We start from the raw sequence: 20,719 nt of genomic DNA on the forward strand, positions 1-20,719 counted from the left end.
GGATGCCAAAGTAGGAGTAACAACAAAGGATGGTGTAACAACAGTATTTGTGGATGCCATCTCCAACGCATTTTCTCTTTCTTCTTTCTGCTCCAATGCATTCTCTCTTTCTACTTTCTGTTTTTCCCCCTGTCAGTATACCTACCGGACCCGATTCATCATCTTCTTTCCTGTGAAACATAACGTCTCCCTCATTCTTTACAAACTCACTTACACAATCCCCTCTTTCCACTTTCTCTAAACCCCTCCTTACTTTCACTTTCCGCCTCTTTTCAGCCAAGGACACCCAGAAATCAAGGTCTCCAAACCCATCCTTATCCATTTTCGTTTTGTCATTCTTGCACATTGATCTAATATCATCCTGCAGGCGCATCAACGTTTGTATATTCAGCTGTCCAGCGAATTTGTATTTTTCTATCCACGTATTTAAATGTTTTATCTTTGAAGGACATTGGCTCTCCACGAATCTCCAGTCCTTACATGTTAACTTCCTTTTGGGATCACCTCTCTCCACGGTCTTACTATTATGAACCCCCATTGCGAATTTGGGGGTGGAACTTTGAGAATTTGAGAAGTTTTGTTTAGAGTCAGCGATTTACCTAGGGTAACTAGGCTGACTATTCCCTTGAACAGGGTGGCAATTTCTCCGACTGGGGTAATTTCCAACCTTCCACCACCAAGGTGGCGGGAAATTTTTGCATCTGCTTCCTCAGACAGTTGCCACAACAAATGTCCTGTTCAGATGAGGTAGCGAACCTCCACTCACACAGTTACACAGTCATTCATTTATGCACATTTAATTTGCTTTTATCCGACTACCTTGACCAGAGGTAACGCACTATATACACATTATTTATACCCGGAGTTTAATACATATTATTTACACACAGAGTTTAAGCACGTGCAGGACACCGTCACCCTCACCAGTTTATGAGACTTGCCGGTCTGTATGCCTGATAGGGACTAGTATGGCTCAGGGCTTTGCGGCTTAAAAAGACCATGTCCTTTTTTGCCGGCGCGCAAACACTCAATCACCGTTGAAAGAGTCCCTTCTCAACAAACCCCTCTCAGGCTCAAATAGGTTCTCGAACCAGGTGTAGTCTCGGTATTTGGATGTCGCAAACTGCAACACCTGTCCTGAGAGGGTTTCAATTAAAAACAGGTTTAAAGACCACCCCGACCTCCGTCTTTACAAACCCGGCGCGCAAACACTCACCTAGAGTGTTGATGCGGAGTTTAAGTACGTACAGGACACCGCCGCCCTACTTACCACTAAGAGTAGTCCTCTCTCCTCTGGGATTCGCTTCAACCCTCAGCCCACAGACGAGGAGCCGAAACCCAGTCCCAGAAAGGGTGTCTTTGCCGTGGCCACGGTCTTCCTGGCCGCCGACTCAGCGTCTGGAGGCGTCAGGTATGTTGCGATCCCGGACGAGCCCCCAAAAATGTCAGGTTGGTCCAATTTGACACTCGGGAATAACCAAAAGGAGGAGACAGGAGACTCGATTCTGGTACCAGGAGGGAACGAGGAGAAGCGTTCGGTTTCAGTTCTCGGCACGTAACCCTAACGATCTCCCCCTTCACCTCCTCATTTATTGGGAAAGCTACTACATAGGTGTGTCCAACCTAAAGGGTGGGGGCTGTTGAACACACACTGAACTTGTTTGACTATGTGTGTGTATGTGAGTGCAATTTACGTACATGTGTGCAAATGTCACATAAACATCACGTTGCAGCTGGTGTTGATGTCTCCATTCACTGTTCACCTTGCTCACTGTTTAGTCTTAACAGTTATCTCTTCCCAACCACGTCCTCGGAAAGGTGGTTGCGACCCTAACCTTTCACACAGTACAGCAAGCAAAAGTGAGCATATAATGAAAAATATATAATGATTATAGATGTGAGTAAATAATAAAGGATATATCTTTATTGAAAGCATAAGCGTTCTTCATTGCAGGCAAAGCCAACTAATGATTGCAAGCATAAGCGTTCTTCTTTGCAAGCAAAATCAAACTATCATGACAGGCAGAAGCATTCTTCTTGGCGAGCATAAATCAAATTATATGCGAATGTATGATTACTAAAAAATAATAAATCCAACAGACGCAACCACCTTTCCGAGGACGTGGTTAGTGTTGGAGGATGATCAAGCAGGGGGAAGCGTGTTGTTGTGGACACGGCGGGATCCATTCACCATTCTCCACTTCCCCAGGTCCTCCGCGTGTTCGTTTGTTTCGGGTTGAGTTGATGTGTGAAAATCAGAGGATGGAAATGGAGAAGTTCTTGCAAGATGTTTTACTGAACGTTCAGGGCACAAGTGCGAAACAACACGAATCGATTCGGGCTCCTGTGAGTCTAAGATTTCATCAGGAAGCCCTGAGCAACTACAGTCACACGTATACATAGGTATAGTAATTATATTAATTAGGGGCGGGCAGTCCTTCGCCTTATGTAAAAATCAGAGACAAAGAAAGTCAAGCAAAGTTCGATCTTGACATTTTGACAAAGTACAGACCATATCTGCCTGTCCACAAATCGTGATATTAGGGTTCCTCTTCGGAGGCACTTGACAGCCTTCAGGGACTTTTACGAGGTGGAGGAGGCAAGAAAACCCTCGGGGGGCTGTTAATTAACCAAGTGAAAATAGGATCTAAACTTCGCACTACATTCTTTGTTTTAAGTACTTCAGCAGATGTTCAGGACAGAGACTAGTGTCAAAGTCGACCTGTATATGATACAAAGTTTTAAGCTAAACATATAACATATATAGGATATATCTTCAATAGGATGAGATAAGACTAAACAGGAGCAAGGTTGGACAGTGAATGGAGCCATCAACACCAGTTGCAACGTGATGTTTTTGGAACAGTTGCACACATGTTTACACTCACATACACACACATAGTCAAACAAGTTCAGTGTGTGTCCACCAGCCCCCACCCTTTAGGTTGGACACTCCCATGCATTACATTCTCAATAAATGAGAGGGCGAGCGAGGAGATCTTTGGGTGACGTGCCGAAAACTGAAACCGAACGCTTCTCCTCGTTCCCTCCTGGTACCAGAATTGAGTCTCCTCCTTGTGTTTTATTCCTAAGTGTCAAATTGGATAAACCTGACATTCTTGGGGGCTCGTCCGGGATCGCAATATATCTGACGCCTCCAGACGCTGAGTCGACGGCCACGAAGACCGTGGCCACGGCTAAATCACCCTTTCAGGGACTGGGTTTCGCCTACTCTTCTGGGGGCTGAGGGATGATGCGAATCCAGAGGAGAGGAGAGAGGGCTACTCTTGGTAATTAGGGCGGCGGTGTCCTGTATGTACTTAAACTCCTCATTAACACTCTTTCAAGCGTTGGATGAGTGTTTGTGCGCCGAGTTTTTAAAGACGGAGGATGGGGTGGTCTTTAAACTTGTTTTTAATTGGAACCCTCTCAGGACAGGTGTTGGAGATTTGTAACAACCGAGTACCTAGACTACACCTGGTTTGAGAACTTAATTTGAGCCTGAGAGGGATCTATGAAGAAGGGACTCTTTCAAAGCGTTGAATGAGTGTTTGCGCGCCGGCTGAAGACGTAGTCTTTAAAGCCGTTTAAAGCCCTGAGCCATACTCGTCCCTATCAGGCATATAGACAGAGTCAAGTCTTTAAAATTGCAAGGGCGGTGTCCTGTACGTGCTTAAACTCTGCGTGTAAATAGAGTGTGTAACGGTACCTAGGCTGAATTTAATCTAATTAAATGTGCTTAATGAGTGACTGTGTAACTGTGAGTGGAGGTTTGCTACCTCATTAGAACAGGACATTTGTTGTCGCAACTGTCTGAGGAAGCAGATGGAAGAATTTCCCGCCACGTTGGTACAGTTTGGTGGTAGACGGTTGGAAATTAACTCAGTCGGAGAAATTGTCACCCTGTTCAAGGGAAAAGTCAGCATAGTTACCCTACGTCACGGGGTGGGCAAACTACGGCCCGCGGGCCAAATCCGTCCCGTTGGTCTTTTTAATCCGGCCCGCTGACGGTTGGTACACAATTAAGGCTCAATGTCAATGACTGCATTCATTTCATTTAGAAAGGTCTGTCATTCTAATGACAGACCTTTCAACGCCAGGTGGCACAGTTACTTGAAGTTGCAGAGCATTGAGAGGAAGGGGGAGACGATACGGAAGCCCGCAGTAGCGCCAAGTCAAGCAAATCCCGTTCGATATGACGGAATAATGTACTCTTAAAGTCTGAAAAACATGCCTAAAAATGCTAAATACTGCTTTTTAAATAAAGAAATCCAATTAATATTATGTCGAATTGAGTTCATCCTTTTGATAAGATAAGATAGATATTCTTTATTTGTCCCACACTGGGGAAATTTACAGCCTCCAGCAGCAAGAATGTGGTAGAAAGAAGAAAGAAGAAAAAACAAACAAACACCGTTCAATTAAGTGCAATATAAATACAAAATGGATAAATCGCATTGCAATTGTTTTTCACATCATTTAATTGACCGAAAGAACGAGATCCTGGATACAAGCGGCCGAAATGAGTTTTCTCCGCAGGGTGTCCGGGCTCTCCCTTAGAGATAAGGTGAGGAGCTCGGTCATCCGGGAGGGGCTCAGAGTCGAGCCGCTTCTCCTCCACATCGAGAGGAGCCAGATGAGGTGGCTTGGGCATCTGATTCGGATGCCCCCTGAACGCCTCCCTGGTGATGTGTTCCGGGCATGTCCCACCGGGAGGAGACCCCGAGGAAGACCCAGGACACGCTGGAGAGACTATGTCACCCAGCTGGCCTGGGAACGCCTCGGGATCCCCCGGGGAGAGCTGGAAGAAGTAGCTAGGGAGAGGGAAGTCTGGGCTTCCCTGCTAAAGCTGTTGCCCCCGCGACCCGGCCCCGGATAAGCGGTAGAAGATGGATGGATGGATGGATGGATGGATCATTTAATTATTATTATTAATCCGGCCCTCCATAATATTTTCTGTTTCTCATGTGGCCCTATGCAAAAAATAATTGCCAACCCCTGCCCTCTCAAATGTGCAAAATGGGGATACTAAATAGTAAGATCACGGATAAAATGAATCCTAAAATGAAGTTAGCATGCACGGACTGGAAATTTGTAGAGAGCCAATGTCTTTCAAAGATAAAACATCTAAATTTGTGGATTAAAAAAATATAATTTTGCTGGCCAGCTGAACACAAACATTAATAACATAAGATATCCTTTATTTGTCCCACACTGGGGAAATTTACAGCCTCCAGCAGCAAGAATGTATGTAAAAAGAAGAAAGAAGAAAAAACAGACAAGACCCAAGCTGTAGGTTTTGCAAAGAGGCACCTGAGCCGATCCAACACATAACTGCAGGGTGTAAGATGCTGGCAGGGAAAGCCTACGTGGACCGTCATAACCAGGTGGCTGGTATAGTCTACCGAAACATCTGTGCGGAGTATGGACTGGAAACCCCAAGGTCAAAATGGGAAACACCTCAGAAGGTGGTGGAGAATGACAGAGCGAAGTTCCTGTGGGACTTGGAGATTCAGACTGACAAGATGGTAATGGCGAACCAACCAGATATTGTGGATCATAGATAAAGGGCAAAGGAAAGCCGTTGTAGTGGATGTAGCGGTCCCAAGTGATGGAAACATCAGAAAAAAGGAACACGAGAAACTCGAGAAATACCAAGGGCTAAGAGAGGAGCTGGAGAGAGCCTGGAAGGTAAAGGTGACAGTCGTGCCTGTGGTGGTCGCAGCACTCGGGGCAGTGACTCCCAAATTAGAGGAGTGGTTGCAACAGATCCCGGGAACAACATCGGACATCTCAGTCCAGAAATGTGCAGTGCTGGGAACAGCAAGGATACTGCGCAGAACCCTCAAGCTTCCTGGCCTCTGGTAAAGGACCCAAGATGAATGAGGGACGGACACCACCCCAGGGGTGAGATGAGGATTATATGCACCTGCAGGATAATCTTAGAACTATGTGCGAAAATGACAGATATGGATGGGTTCGAAGACATTGAGTTCTGGATGTTCTTGGCTGAAAAGAGGCAGAAAGTGAAAGAGGAAAAGGGAATAGAGAAAGTTGAAAGAAGGGAACGTGTCAGTGAGATGGAATTTAACCATGACAAGAGCAAAGGAAACGTTATGTTTCACAGGAGAGAGGATGTTGAATTGGGACCGGTAGGTTTACAGACAGGAGTAAAACAGAAAGTGGAGAGAGAAAACAAGCTTGAGATGACATCCACAAATCCTGTTACACCATCATTATATTCATCCCTTCCAACTTCGACATCTCCTTTTCCACTATTCCCTCCACCCTCGTTTCGAGGGGGCCATCCAATGACCTCGAGGGGAAGGGGAGATTTGGGAGTGGACTTTACTCTCACATACACACGCACAGTCAACAATCCGCGCCGAAATAGGGGCAGAGGAATGCCAAGGAAGAGACGTGGGACTGATCCAGGGGAGATTATTTGTTGGTGTTGTGGGGCGAAAGGCCACATTTCCCATGACTGTCCCAAGAGTAAATTTGTAAGTGCATGACGAGACATTCCTGCTTCTCAGCAAGAGATAGCAACTTTCCTTGTTGGCTTAGTGATGGAAAGAAGTTTCATTTTGAAGGAACACGGAAATTGATAGCAGCTTGTTTGACGGTAAATTGATGGCGATTGACTTAATAGCACCCTTACCTTTAAAGCTGACTAGTTTAGCGCTTTGCGTTGAGCACTGTTGTTTGCACATGAGCGGTGATTCAGTTGTCATCTGATTGGTTGCCCTGTATGTCAATCCGTGATTCAGTTGTCATTTGATTGGTTGCCCTGTATGTCAATCAGGTAACAGGATTGATGATAGGCTGACGTAGTTAGTTCTGTATATTTAGAGCCGTTATTTGAATCGCAGCCCCACTGCGGAGGCGTTTTCCACGCTTGTCATGTGAAAGCCCGGGAGCCGCATTGAACCAGCCAAAGAGCCGGATGCGGCTCGCGAGCCGCGGGTTGGCCACCCCTAGTGTCGAGGGAGAAGAGCAGTGGAGAGAGGACACATCCCTGTGGGGCTCCAGTGCTTGTGGTGCGTGTTGATTGCATGCAATATTCCCTTCTGTCAGATATCGCTGGACCTCAGATATAGCATCTGCTGTTGCAGCTCTTCCCAGTTTCCCCACGTCATCTTCCAGAGGCTGCCACAGGTCATCTAAAAAAAAAACCCCTACAAAATTGGCATTTAGAACTGTTTCCAAAAACAAACTAATAATGATGAGTAACATTCCAGATGTAGTTGTAGAGGTGCTTTTGTTTGTGTATGATATTTCTGTATGGCAAATTCGACATTTCACCTACAAAATATGTTAATAGTAAACTAAGAGTTACCTTGAAATGAATTTTGAATTAGAATGGAACGAGAAATGCCAATAATCTGAGAGGCACTTGGTGAGACAAGGAGATTTGAATAAATACCTTATTCTCCAAAAGGAGATAAAAATGGTCCCACACGGCGGACAGTTTTCGTTTCCCCGGGAGCTGCTCCATAATATGCAAGTACTTCGACAAGCGAGCGAGGGTGAGGTCTGGCTTGTTTTGGCAGAAGGCATCGCGTTGATAGACGCACTTCCCTATCAACACAGTTTGGCAGACTTTTGCGGCGTCAACGCCCCCTGGACTGTGTCGACACAGTTCATGCATCGGTCATGTGATTGTCTTGAAGCTGTACGCGCACCGACGCTGGGATTGCTCTGTGAGCTCGGTGCGTGGGTGAACGCATCTGTGTTGCTGGACCCATCAGTAGTTTGTGTTTGTCACGTCATATTTTTTGCTTATGCCATGGGTTTTGTTGTTACTTTGAATTCTTATTTTCAGGACTTTGCTTGTTTTGGATTTGGTTTTCTCAGTGTTTGATTCATACATTTTGTCAAGTTCACCCTGCTCCTCCCCCTTGTCTGCTTTTGGGGTCCGAGACTACCCACGCTCGTGAAAGCGCCAAACTTTGTTTACTGACATTGTTTTTCTGGAGTTTTCCTGAGCTGGTTATATCCTTGACACATTGATGTCAGTTTTTGATGCAGTGCCGCCTAAATCATTGTATTCTGTTTTTATTTGTTTAAACTCTGAGGCTCAAATTAAGTCTTCGAAACAGGAAAAATTCTGACACTTGGTTGTTGTTTCCCGGTCCTCAGTGACTTTCAGGGACATGTTAAACTTTTTCAGTTAGTCATTTTAACCATTGACTAATTTGCATGCCTTTGTAGAATGTTTTTGCCTTTGTTAATATTATAATTTAAACATTTGCACATGCACAGTAATATGTGTGACGCAATCAGTCTCGTGGTAGCTGAGCACGCATTGTTGTGAGTTCGTTCAGCAATGTGCATCATTAGCGAGGAAGTCATGTCAATGTAATTCACATACATGCAAAATGAATCATGAAGTAAACGTCTGTCTGCTAAGTAGTACACCGGAAGAGAGCAAATCAGAGCGCAAATAGGCACCGTGTGAGCAGCCTAAATGTTGCTGACTTAAATGGCTTTTTTCGTGTTGTTTTATGCATTCCACAGTTAACTCTAGGCATGAATCGGATTGTATATAACCTTTGGCACAATGGCAGTCTCAGTTCTTATGAAATAGGAGTTACAGTCACCCCTCGCTATACATTCATATATACTGTATATACTTTTTTTAATGCCAAACAACTCAGAGACTATGGCCGCCGTATTGGGGGGCCATAATGTTGCTCCTCGCCTTTTGATTGGTACTCATAAGTAGGAACACACAACTCCTATTCTGGCATCACTTCACTGGCTCCCTGTACATTTTAGAGTTCATTTTAAGATTCTATTATATGTTTTCAAATCTTTAAATGGCCTCGCTTCACCTTACCTCTCTGAGCTTCTCCGCCCCCACACACCTGCCTGTGCCACAGGTCTACGGAGCAGAATAACGTGTGTGAAAGCATTCACACAAAAATGCTACACACGGCTAAACAGGAAATGGTCCCATCCATCCAGCGGGAAGAGTAAATTGAGATAGAGATGTCTATTAACTCTGAGGATATGTGATCCAGAAAATGGATGCAAAAATGAACACACATTTCTTGTTTTCACAATACCGTCTGAGTTTTGATGATGATTTTTAGGATCTGCACAGTAAATGTTCTCAAAATCACATTTCAGTCTCGCTCATCCTTAATTTTTTTCACATTACTTTCTCTCAGAAACCTTTTTTTTTTTTTTTAACTGAGCAAAACATTAGTGAATTTTATACAGCAGCAGTCGGACTACTGGATCCGTTTGTTATTCGATCCATTGTTGAATGTCATTCATTCATTCATCTTCCGAACCGCTTCATCCTCACTAGGGTCGCGGGGGGTGCTGGAGCCTATCCCAGTGGTCCGGGTAGTAGGCGGGGGACACCATGAATCGGTTGCCAGCCAATCGCAGGGCACACAGACATGAACAACCATCCGCGCCCACACTAACACCTCGGGACAATTTAGAGTGTTCAATCAACCTGCCATGCACGTTTTTGGAATGTGGGAGAAAACCCACGCAGGTCCGGGGAGAACATGCAAACTCCACACAGGGAGGCCAGAGATAACCCGGTACCTCTGCACTGTGAAGTTGACGTGCTAACCACTGGACAACTGGGCCGCCTTGTTGAATGTCATTTCAAAATAAAGTAGGAAAAGGTAAGGAGTCAGAGTGTGTTGTAGAATTTGTTTAATAGGATAACTGAAAATATATCGCAGTATATCATTCTTGTGACATAAAATGGCTAATATTGTGATAGATTTTTTTCCCCCATGTTGCTGAGCACTAGTTGTAACTAAACTCGCCTTGGAGAAAGTGTGCTGTTTAGTCCGCGGAACAGGGATGGCTTAGAGATCAAAAAACGGGCAGCAATGCAAAGAGATGGGTGAATGGTAAGGAATTAGCATTTGAACACGGCTAAAAGCTCCAAGAAGATTGATGTTGTAATAAGCAGACCCATTAATCGAACTTGACAAGTGTAAAGTTTTTCATTGCATGTTAGCTATGCTTGCCTGACTACTGTTCTCATACATGTTCAAATTAACGCTGAGTGTGATTAAGCAGATTTGGCTGTAATTTGTTTTTTTAATCAACTACAACACAAAATTAGACGTTGGAGGGAACAGTAAGGTCTATTAATTTGATTGACGAGGTCGAAATTCAACACTGTCCTGTCCAAACGTTGGGAATTTAAGTGGTCTGAACCATGAAAATTTGCTCATCCAGTCATTGACATTACAGTGGTACCTCTACTTAGGAACGTCTCTTCATACGAAATTTTCAAGTTACGAGGCGTCTCAACAGGAAAATATTGCCTCTTGTTGAAATTTCAGGTTACGAAAGATAAAATTACAGTCTGGGCTGCTATTCGGAGCGCCGAGTTTCCTGAACGCAACATATTTATAGCTGCTCTGCCATTGGCTATTACATAGCATCTTCCTGGCATCCCATTGGCTAAGAGGGACCTCGACCGCACGTGTCTATCTGTGTAGATAGATTTGTGTCGATGCAGCCACCTGAATCACCCAGAAAAAGTGTTCACTAGTTGGGCGAAGGATTGTTAAAAGCCGACAAAAGCAAACTCCCTTGGATCAGTTCTTTACAAAACACCAGCCAAAAACCACTTCTGAGAGAGAACATGAACTAAAGAGGGCAATAAACGATGAGGTTAAAAGTGAAATGACCATTTTTATTCTTTACTCCATTCTTTGTTTTTTACATTATGCACAGCTCTTATTTATTGTGCAATAATCAAATTGTAACATGTATTCGTCACATATTTTGATGCATTTTAATGCAGTAGGAAAGATTTCTGTGAATTTTTGGGGGGTGGAGGAGGGGGGCTTGGAACGGATTAGGTCATTTACATGGAAAACACGTCTCTATTTACACAATTTTCAATCTAAGAAATTTCGTCCAGAACTAATTAATTTAATAAGTAGAGGTACCACTGTATGTTAAAAATATGGAAATTCAGACAAATTGAGGTAGGAAGTGCAGTTCTCCAGGTTAGCAGGTCGGCTTTGACCATTTCTCATTTTAGCTTTTTTAATCTACCTTTTTCACCTCAAATTTTTATTTTTGTCCCCATTTATGAATGTCAGTGTGTTTACATGATGGTCTAAAAAAATGGGCAGAATGTGTATCTATCTATCCATCCATGTGTGTGGTTTTGACGACTACATCTCAGATCACAAAAACAATTAAATTACCCAAGTCGGAGATTGTCTCTCATCAAATAAGGACATAAGAATTGTTCCTGGTATAATTCCAGTCTGTTCCTCCTAATCATAAGTGCAATCTGATGACTCCCATAAACCTACAACCCTATCAAATGACACTTTTTGTTTTCGTCAGGCAGGTAGAAAGAATTCTCACCATAATAAAATCATCCAGCCCGTCTTTTTTTGTTGTTGTTGCTCAAACTCAACTGTGGTAGGGAAGACAAAAACAACATAGTGTTCTTCCACAGCTGGATGATGGACGAAAAGGACATCTAAATCAAACAGAATCCCATCAAAACTAAACAAATCAAATTGAGATATTACAGTCACAGTGCAAAAAAAACGATGAGAAATTCAAGCTTCATACAAAAAAAAACAGCACCAAACAAAAGAGAAAACAAATAAAAAGCCAAGAATGTGCATGCATTTAACTGAGGTACTGAGGTGAAAATGGACACATTGATCAAGCAGAAAATGACAATGACAATAAGACAGACTGCAATTATACGCACGATCTGTGAAGAGAAATCAAGAAAGAAAATGGCCGATATTCTTTTTTCCAATGATTAACTTGAACCTCATGCTGTCAAAGCTGCTTTAAGGATTTGTCAAGGATGTAGTTAGTGGGAGTGAACACTTTCATGTCGGATTACATTTGTCTTTTTGTCATACAACCTATTGAAAACGTCTGTCAAACCTCTGCAGCATATTGTACAAATCATTGAAAACTGTATGATTTTGTTGAAAACCATTATAGAAGTGGTCCCCAACATGTTCGCTGCCCCGGACCGCTTCATAGGAGTTCATATTGTTTGAGGCAGGCGGTGGATTTGCAATGCTAGAATACAAACGTTTTTGACCAAGATGGAATGACTTTTTTTGTTGCTTTGCTTTGCAATGCGCTTTGCCACCAAGTATGAGACTCTAAAGGCACTTACAGGTCCATTTGCTGACCAATCTATTTTGAAGGCGTAATTTAACAATTGGTGAGTCGCCCGCCGTAAATTTGTGCAGAGCGGGCTTGGTGTGTGGTAATCCCCTTTCGTGACGAATCCATATTTCAAGGATTTTTTTTTTCTTCATGGGCATAGGCTTTCATGATGAATCCTCATTGGATCTTTCCCCCAATGCAAAGAAAGTTTTCCACCCCCTCACCCCCCACCACCCCAACTCATCAGTACCATTCCGATTTTCTCAAATACGACCTGGACCTCTTTCGCGTGTGGATATAAATCAGACAAGGATGCAATGCGTCAACAGTATGAACACTTATCCACACAGATTTTTATATATACGTCATCAGAAGCCCAGTATCCAGTATGCACTCCGCTCGGGCAGATATCGTAAGTGAATCCCCAAAATTGGTTTTGAGAAACAGTTGTTGTCTATACAATTGACTTTAATTTAATCCCATGTGAAACATGAAGCATAGAGTGGACATTTGTGGTGACAGTAATAATTCAGGCACACAGATGTTTCATTTATTAACAGTGGCAATGATGTGCCATCTTAAAATCAATGTTACCATGAAATGAGGAGCTCGAGGAGCGTTGCCTCCTCTCGACAAAATATTTCTACCTCCTCCCGCCTTGCTACTCTGGCGATGTCAGACGATAAAATGAGCCCTGCCATGTGGACCATATTTACTTCTGGAAACAATGCGCCGTGTAACGTTTTTGGGGGGGTTTAAATATTTGTCAGTGTTAATAATAAGTAAAATGGATGTCCAGTCCGTTTTCTTTTTTACTCTTTTATCTGTCCGACCTGCCATAGCGACCCACGGCCCGGGTGTTTGGGGACCACCACATCAGAGCACAAGAATGAATAGTTGATCTATTAGTACAGAAATGTATTTATCAGTGAACCTAATAACGAAAGTAATGCCAAAACATTTAATCTCACTGTCATATACAAAAGAGGTAAAACACTCAGAGGAAATCAAATTCATACAGTTTTAGATACCAACATGCAACCCAATGGCGGTTTACAACTAATTTAAGTTACAGTAAAGTGGGAATGTTTACATGCCTGTTTATTTTGAAGAACTTATGAGTGAGCCTCAGCCTCTGCGTTCCAAAATTATAATTTGAGATTTTTGTACATACTTTCTATCTCGATATAATTTTGGTGTCAACGTAACCGCACAGTTCTCCGAATACAGAACCTAAATGACTAAGTGAGAGAATGATTACAAAATACAATTTTAAGACAACTCTCCGACAGCAACACAAGTGTGTATGCGTTTTCTCTCCAGTGGAATCCGGTTGCTACGTCTGCTGCTTGCATTTCTTGAACAGTTTCAAACTTACTGGCATTAGTGCACAGGCTGAGGAGCTAAGCATTCTTTTTTTGTATTCCTCCTAGCTACGTCGATTGATTTACACTTTTATGGAACTATGTACAAAGTGACAACAAAACAGGCATTAGCCTCATCTTAATTACTGAGGGGAAGGGAAAAGAAGTGATAGATATTGCAACCTGACCATTTGAACACTTTGCTTAATGTTAATAAAGCACTCGTAAATACAGTACACAAAAGCGAAGACAGAAAACCAAAGATTGTGTTTGCGCAAAAAGAACAAAAAAGGTCAGATAAATCTGTTGTTGTCCCCCCCCCCAAAAAGTCTGCTTCTTCTGGTGCATCTCCACACAGTATTCCCTGGCTGCTTCCGATGTTCATCACTTCGTATAACACACAGGGCATACGTAGCCTGTTTGTTGTGTTGGATAGCAAATACTGCTTTTTTTTTCTCCAGGAGCGTCAACACCGAGGTGCTTCATGCTGAGAGGAGCTCAGTTGTTTTGGACCTGAGGTTGATTGGCTTTGAGGCTGCGCAGAGCTCGTCGGGCTGCTGCTGACTTGGCAATACGGTAGCTGCGTCCAACGCCTTTGAACTTGCCCTTTCCGACGACTTCTACGGTCACCCGGACCTTTCCGTCATAAGTTCTCTCCGCGGGGCTGCACACACCAAAGGACAGTTTTTCACACTCGGCACACCATAAATATGACATACAGGCGTGTTTTTCAAATCAAAACGTTAGAATTTGACACAAAAGTTATTTCATTTTCAGGATTTTAAAAGTACCACAGAAAATAGCAAATAGGCAGTCAAAAATAGATTGCACAGCAGCATTTCATACTGACACAATTAACGATAGATCAACTCGCAATGCCAACATTTCCGGACTATAAGTCATGATTTTTGTCACACACTTTCAACTTTGTGGCTTATTTAATGAAGCGGCGTATATAAAGATTTTTCGAACAGAAAAGGTAAGAGTGAGACAAGTTGATTTATACGCGTCGAGGAAGACACGATCATCTGTCACACTGAAAACAACCGGCCATGAGAGCGGGCATTTAATCTGCCAAAAAAACCTCACAAAAGACATTGTCGTGAAAGTTGATCCAAAAGTGTGGATGGTAGAAAGCCTAATGAATGAATGGATGACTGACTGTTACGGCAAGCGAGGATTTTTTTCTCAGAAATAAGCATGACTCGGCGAATAAAATTTTACTGCCACATTACAGGCACCATTTAGAAAGAAAAGTTAAGGTATGTTATGAAAAGAGCGCACCTGATTATCAGCTGCACCCATTTTTGAAGGAAGAAACATTTAGTATACACATAAGCCTCACCTGTTTATAAGCCACAGTTGCCCATATTGTAACATGAGAAATTTACAAAGTAAGAAGGTACCGAGCAAGAGGTTTCAACGTTTAATAACTTAACCTGAACTTTTCTTTCAAAATAATGCCTTATAACGTGGCAGCATGTCGGCACTAAAACAGCACTCTCACGGCTGGTTAAAAGAAATAAAAAATGGCATTGTTCCCTGTTGAGTAATGGTTTGTTTTAAAATCCTCCCTTGCCATAACACTGGGTCAACCATGCCTTTATTTGGCTTTCTACCATCAACACTTTCGTGTCAACTTTCATGACATGTCTTTCGGGAGGTTTTCTTTTGGCATATGTAACCAGGTGAACAATCCTATGACTGCTGTCGTGAATGCTGCCTGTTTTAATAAATGGAGCACTGTCACTTTAAAAGGAGCATTGGATAATCTCTTGGGAAATCTTGTGAGACTTGGACTACGAAGTGAAGTGAGACGAAGCCTGAGCTGTGCTTATTCAGACCTGATGGATCTGCAATTGGCATTGTAACCCGGTTGATATTAAGAGTAAAATATCATCGCTTGGGAGTTGCAAGGTGGGTCCTGTGAACAGCCATGAAGCAGAGGAGATGAGTTTTCCGCGTGTTTCAGGCACATAAAACGTGACGAAAAGTACTCACAAGTCACTACCGTTGTCTATTTTTATATACTTTCCTATATGTTGGTCCCATTTGACATATCTCAGACTTTTATCTTATTAATGCTGTATATTTTCGATGTTCAGTCGGGAATCACGCCTTCATAAAAATTATGTCGTCTTCGGTGAAGTCTGTCATAGACCCAGCCACACAGCTTTCAGATTGCGGTCCAGCTCAAAACACAGGTGAAGTGCGCCCTCTTATGGCCGGTTGTTTTTTCTGTGACACATGATAGCGTCTCACTGTTACCTTTTCCCTGGCGGTCGTTGGGAAAATCTTTAAACAGGGCACACCATGAAATAAGCCGCAGGGATGAAAGCATTTGACAAAAGTAGCGGTTTATAGTCCAGAAATTACAGTAAGTAAATAAACATGTTCGTGAGGACATAGGGCGGGGTGGGGAGAGGAGGTTCCCAACATGAATTAAGAGTCATGAATGCACATCCCAAATTAGAAAAGATTTTCACAACCCGAAAAATTGAATTCTTGCCCTCATGGTGGGGCTACAGGAAAAGGTCATTGCATCCCCAAAACCAATAATGTTGAATCCTCTTGTGGCCTTGTTGTCAGAAAAGAAAATAATTTAAAAGTTTCGCAGGCGGCGCGGTAGTCCAGTGGTTAACACGTCGGCTTCACAGTGCAGAGGTACCGAGTTCGATTCCAGCTCCAGCCTCCCTGTGTGGAGTTTGTGGATTATGTTCTCCCCGGGCCTGCGTGGGTTTTCTCCGGGTGCTCCGGTTTCCTCCCACATTACAAAAAACATGCATGGCAGGCTGATTGGACGCTCTAAATTGTCCCTAGGTGTGAGTGTGAGCCTGGATGGTTGTTCGTCTCTGTTTGCCCTGCGATTGGCTCGCAACTGATTCAGGGTGTCCCCCGCCTACTGCCCGAAGACGGCTGGGATAGGCTCCAGCACCGCCCGCGACCCTAGTGAGGATCAAGCGGTTCGGAAAATGGATGGATGGATAAAAGTTTCGCCTGGTGACGCTATGGCTAACCATGGTGGCGCGAGAAGGCAGGTCAACTTGCTGATATGTTTTACGACCCAGGGGTTATTTACTTATTCAATACCTGACACAAAAACTGGCTCAACAAATTAATGTGCATCATTTTCTAGAGCCAAATTTCCCTGGGGGCAAATTGACCCAAACGGTAAAATGGGTTAGTAATATTTGAGCATAGTCGGAGGTGTAGAGGAATTTGAGTTTATTTGCCAAATTGTCAGATATCGGACCTTTCCTATTGACTTACTGTTAGGCGAAGTCTTATTTTGAAGGAATATGGAAAGAGATAAGGGCTGATCGAATAGTGAATTGATTCAGAAGAGGTTAAACAGAGTCACAGAGGACAAAATTAACAGTTTGAACATACTCAGCTTGATTGAAAGTTGCAACAAGGTGAATATTTATGATTAACTGTCAATAGATTTATGTTTGTGATTAGAATATATGCTGAATTAATCGCACTTTACATGTACGTAGACAAGTGAGACTCATGGTGTTATGTTTGTTTTATTTGCCAGCTCTTACGATGAAAAATGTTTTTATACGGCACCAAAAGGATTTAACAGGAAACTTCTGACCACCAGTAAAGCTTCATTATTTCAACCCACGCTACAGGAGGGTTAAATGACCTTTGATGAAACACCAAAAGTGTGAAGACAATTGGACACATTTAACAAGGAGTTCAAATTTAACCCCCCATAAAAGGTCAAAAATGGTGCCCCATTCCCAAGTAAAATCAAAATAGCGAAAATGACTCGAAAATACTTATGTTGTTTTAAATAATGAAAAAGCTTTAATTCTTTTGACTTATTCTTGCCACATTGGTATCAAGGTATAGAGTATAGACAATAACCTTAAAGTCATGTTTCCTTACCTGAACTTGGCAGTTTCTGGTTCCATTTCAAGCAACTCCCTTACAGGAGAACGGGGCACATTTGCAGAAAATTTCTCTGCAGGGTGAGATAATTGTCATTAATACATGTTCCATTTACAGTCTGAGAAATGAATTTTAAATCACTACATTCCAGTGGCTCGGTTTTTGGTATTGCAGTGCAACCTCAGTTCTCAAACTTAAATCACATCTTGTCTTCAAAGCACCAAATGTGAGGCCGAGTTTAGAATTTAAAAGCTGTCAGCTCATTTACGATTTGGCATGGCCTTTTATATGTGTGTATTGAGTACATTGACAGGAAATTATATGACCATAAGCAAATCAGCACCACGTTTCCCCTTTTTTTATGTTGTTTTGATTGATACAATTCACCGTAATTTCAGGACTACAAAATGCACCTAAATTTTGCCATCAAAACACATCTGTACATAAAGTGGCTGTTTCGTATTAATAGCCACAGGTCGCCATGTTATAAAATGAGAAATATGTCACACAGATGGCTTTAAAAAAACTTTTATTCATCTTAAACCCCGACCCCTCAACAATGCAAAAGGAAGCAAGTGGCGTACCAGAACCTCTCGGTTTCTCTCTTGTTCTCATATAAGGCCAATTCACTGACGAGCTTCATCAGGCAGCAATGCACACAAGTGCAATATAAATGTTGAGTTTAGAAAGGCGTTTGGGAGATGCAGAGGATGTCGTACATTGCCAGCGATGGTGGGTGTTGGTAGTCAAACAAAAAACAGACGGGGGACGCATGACAGAGATGGCTGTATTCAGAACTGTAGTTCACTATGCTCAGTCAACTCAACTCAAGATGCTTACTCTCTATACGCGCTTCAACACAGCCACACACAAACTTTTGGATTTCCACAGCCGTCCCTCAAATTTGCATAAGGCTGATTAATATTCAGTATGAGGGTGGTCATGTTGTACCCGAGCGAGTTCAATGAACAAAAGTGGGCAACGGGAAGTGAATGTAGTGTATTTTACTTTGTAAATGTTTTTATGAACAAGCTCATTCTGGCGCAAAAAGAATGGTTTTTGGTTGGTAGTTCATTTTTATTCAAGAGTGACATTCAACATACTGTCAACAAGCCTTAATAAGGCATTTAAGAAAACATTATTTGGCAACGCCGGCCACCAACAGTCGCACGGTGCATGTGTAATCAAAATGCGATGTGTGTTTTGTGAAAAAAGCAAGAAAAAAAAGCAAATTATACTTCAATTACATCAACATTGAACCTGAACTGGTACAATGATATGAAGCACCTTGGTAGTCTTTCGAGGTATGTACCTAAAAAAAAAGACATCTAATAAGAAATAACTGTAGCGAGTCAAAGCAGATCATCTCCCGATCCCAAAACATTTACGGGGGACAATGGAGGCTTCATTTTCCAGCCACACCCAGATGATTTGCAGCCTTTGAGTGAAGTCTAATTCCCTTTCATGAAATTAATTAAAGGCTTACAGCGTTTGGGCAAAAACGTCAGGAAATAATACATTCCGACAAATGAAAAGTGAATTAAAGAAAATATGTTGGATCAGGGAGTCTATGTCCCTTTCGCTCTTAGCATACAGCTTTATGTCATCCATGTAGAGGAGGTGACTGATTGTAGCTCCATTTCTGAGGCGGTATCCATAGCCTGTCTTGGTGATTTACTTGGCTTAGGGGGTTCAGTCCTATGCAGAACAGCAGTGGGGAGAGTGCATCACCTTGGTATATGCCACATTTGATGGACACTTGGGTAAGTGGCTTGCCATTGGCTTCAAGTGTGGTTTTCCACATCCTCATCGAGTTCGCAACGAAGCCTCTTAGGGTCCTATTCACCTTATACAACTCCAAGCATTAAGTGATCCATGTATGTGGCATCGAGTCATAGGCTTTCTTGTAATCAATGTGCACAGGTTGGTACGTCGGGACCTGCAGTCGTGTACAAGGCTTGGAGCCTTTGTTTGGCAGTTTCGAGATATATATATAAAAAAAAAATCCTCATCTCACCCCTCGGGTGATGTCCGTCCCTCATTCAGCTCGGGTCCTCTACCAGAGGCCAGGAAGCTTGAGGGTTCTGCGCAGTATCCTTGCTGTTCCCAGCACTGCACATTTCTGGACCGAGATGTCCGATGTTGTTCCCGGGATCTGTTGCAACCACTCATCTAGTTTGGGGGTCACTGCCCCGAGTGCTCCGACCACCACAGGCACGACTGTCACCTTTACCTTCCAGGCTCTCTCCAGCTCCTCTCTGAGCCCTTGGTATTTCTCGAGGTTCTCATGTTCCTTCTTCCTGATGTTTCCATCACTTGGGACCACTACATCCACTACAACGGCTTTCCTCTGCCCTTTATCCATGATCACGATATCTGGTTGGTTCGCCATTACCATCTTGTCAGTCTGGATCTAGAAGTCCCACATGATCTTCGCTCTGTCATTCTCCACCACCTTCGGAGGTGTTTCCCATTTTGACCTTGGGGTTTCCAGTCCATACTCCGCACAGATATTTCGGTAGAGTATGCCAGCCACCTGGTTATGGCGTTCCATGTAGGCTTTCCCTGCCAGCATCTTACAACCTGCAGTTATGTGTTGGATTGTCTCAGGTGCCTCTTTGCACAACCTACACCTTGGGTCTTGTCTGGTGTGGTATATCTGGGCCTCCATGGCTCTGGTGCTCAGGGCCTGCTCCTGAGCAGCCAGGATGAGTGCCTCTGTGCTGTCCTTCAGGCCAGCCCTCTCCCCACTGATAGCACTTCTTGAGATCGGCCGCTTCAGTTGTGGTACATCCCGTGTAGGGGCTTGTCCTCCCATGATGGTCCCTCTTCCAGCGCCTCATCTACTGTTCCCTATTGTCTGAGACATTCTCTGAGTACGTCATCCGTTGGAGCCTTCTCCTTGATGTATTCATGGAGCTTGGATGTTTCATCCTGGACAGTGGCTCTCACACTCACTAGTCCCCGGCCTCCTTCCTTTCGGCTTGCATACAGTCTCAGGGTGCTGGATTTGGGAAGGAACCCTCCATGCATGGTGAGGAGCTTTCGGGTCTTAACGTCCGTGGTCTGAATCTCTTCCTTTGGGCACCTTATTATTCCTGCAGGGTATCTGATCACTGGCAGGGCATAGCTGTTTATTGCCCGGGTCTTATTCTTGCCATTGAGCTGGCTTCTTAGGACTTGCCTCACTCGCTGGAGGTATTTGGCCGTAGCCGCTTTCCTTGTTGCCAGTTCGAGGTTGCCATTGGCTTGTGGTATACCGAGGTACTTGTAGCTGTCCTCAATGTCTGCTATTGTTCCTTCAGGGA

General features: G+C 43.3%; 2 protein-coding genes and 1 long non-coding RNA gene across 4 annotated transcripts in view; 1 reads left to right on the forward strand and 2 right to left on the reverse strand.

Moving 5' to 3' along the window:
- Nucleotides 1-1,850, reverse strand: part of LOC127614552 (uncharacterized) — a 47,223-nt gene extending 45,373 nt beyond the window's left edge. Inside the window, exon 1 of the long non-coding RNA XR_007966596.1 lies at nt 1,582-1,850. This is a non-coding gene — a long non-coding RNA (uncharacterized LOC127614552). The remainder of the gene's footprint in view (nt 1-1,581) is intronic.
- LOC127614473 (uncharacterized) overlaps nt 1-20,719 on the forward strand; it is a 316,500-nt gene that overhangs the window by 21,896 nt on the left and 273,885 nt on the right. The gene's annotated exons all lie outside the window — the stretch shown is intronic.
- The window catches only part of dicer1 (dicer 1, ribonuclease type III), a 103,713-nt gene continuing 93,860 nt past the window's right edge, over nt 10,867-20,719 (reverse strand). For both annotated transcript variants that reach the window (XM_052085646.1, XM_052085647.1), the window contains exons 28-29: nt 17,409-17,484; nt 10,867-14,175 (exon numbers count right to left, since the gene is read on the reverse strand). In XM_052085646.1, the coding sequence (XP_051941606.1) occupies nt 14,010-14,175; nt 17,409-17,484 (242 nt within the window). In that variant the 3' untranslated portion in view covers nt 10,867-14,009. The remainder of the gene's footprint in view (nt 14,176-17,408; nt 17,485-20,719) is intronic.

Source organism: Hippocampus zosterae, chromosome 14 (assembly GCF_025434085.1).
Source record: "Hippocampus zosterae strain Florida chromosome 14, ASM2543408v3, whole genome shotgun sequence".
Classification (NCBI taxonomy): domain Eukaryota; kingdom Metazoa; phylum Chordata; class Actinopteri; order Syngnathiformes; family Syngnathidae; genus Hippocampus; species Hippocampus zosterae.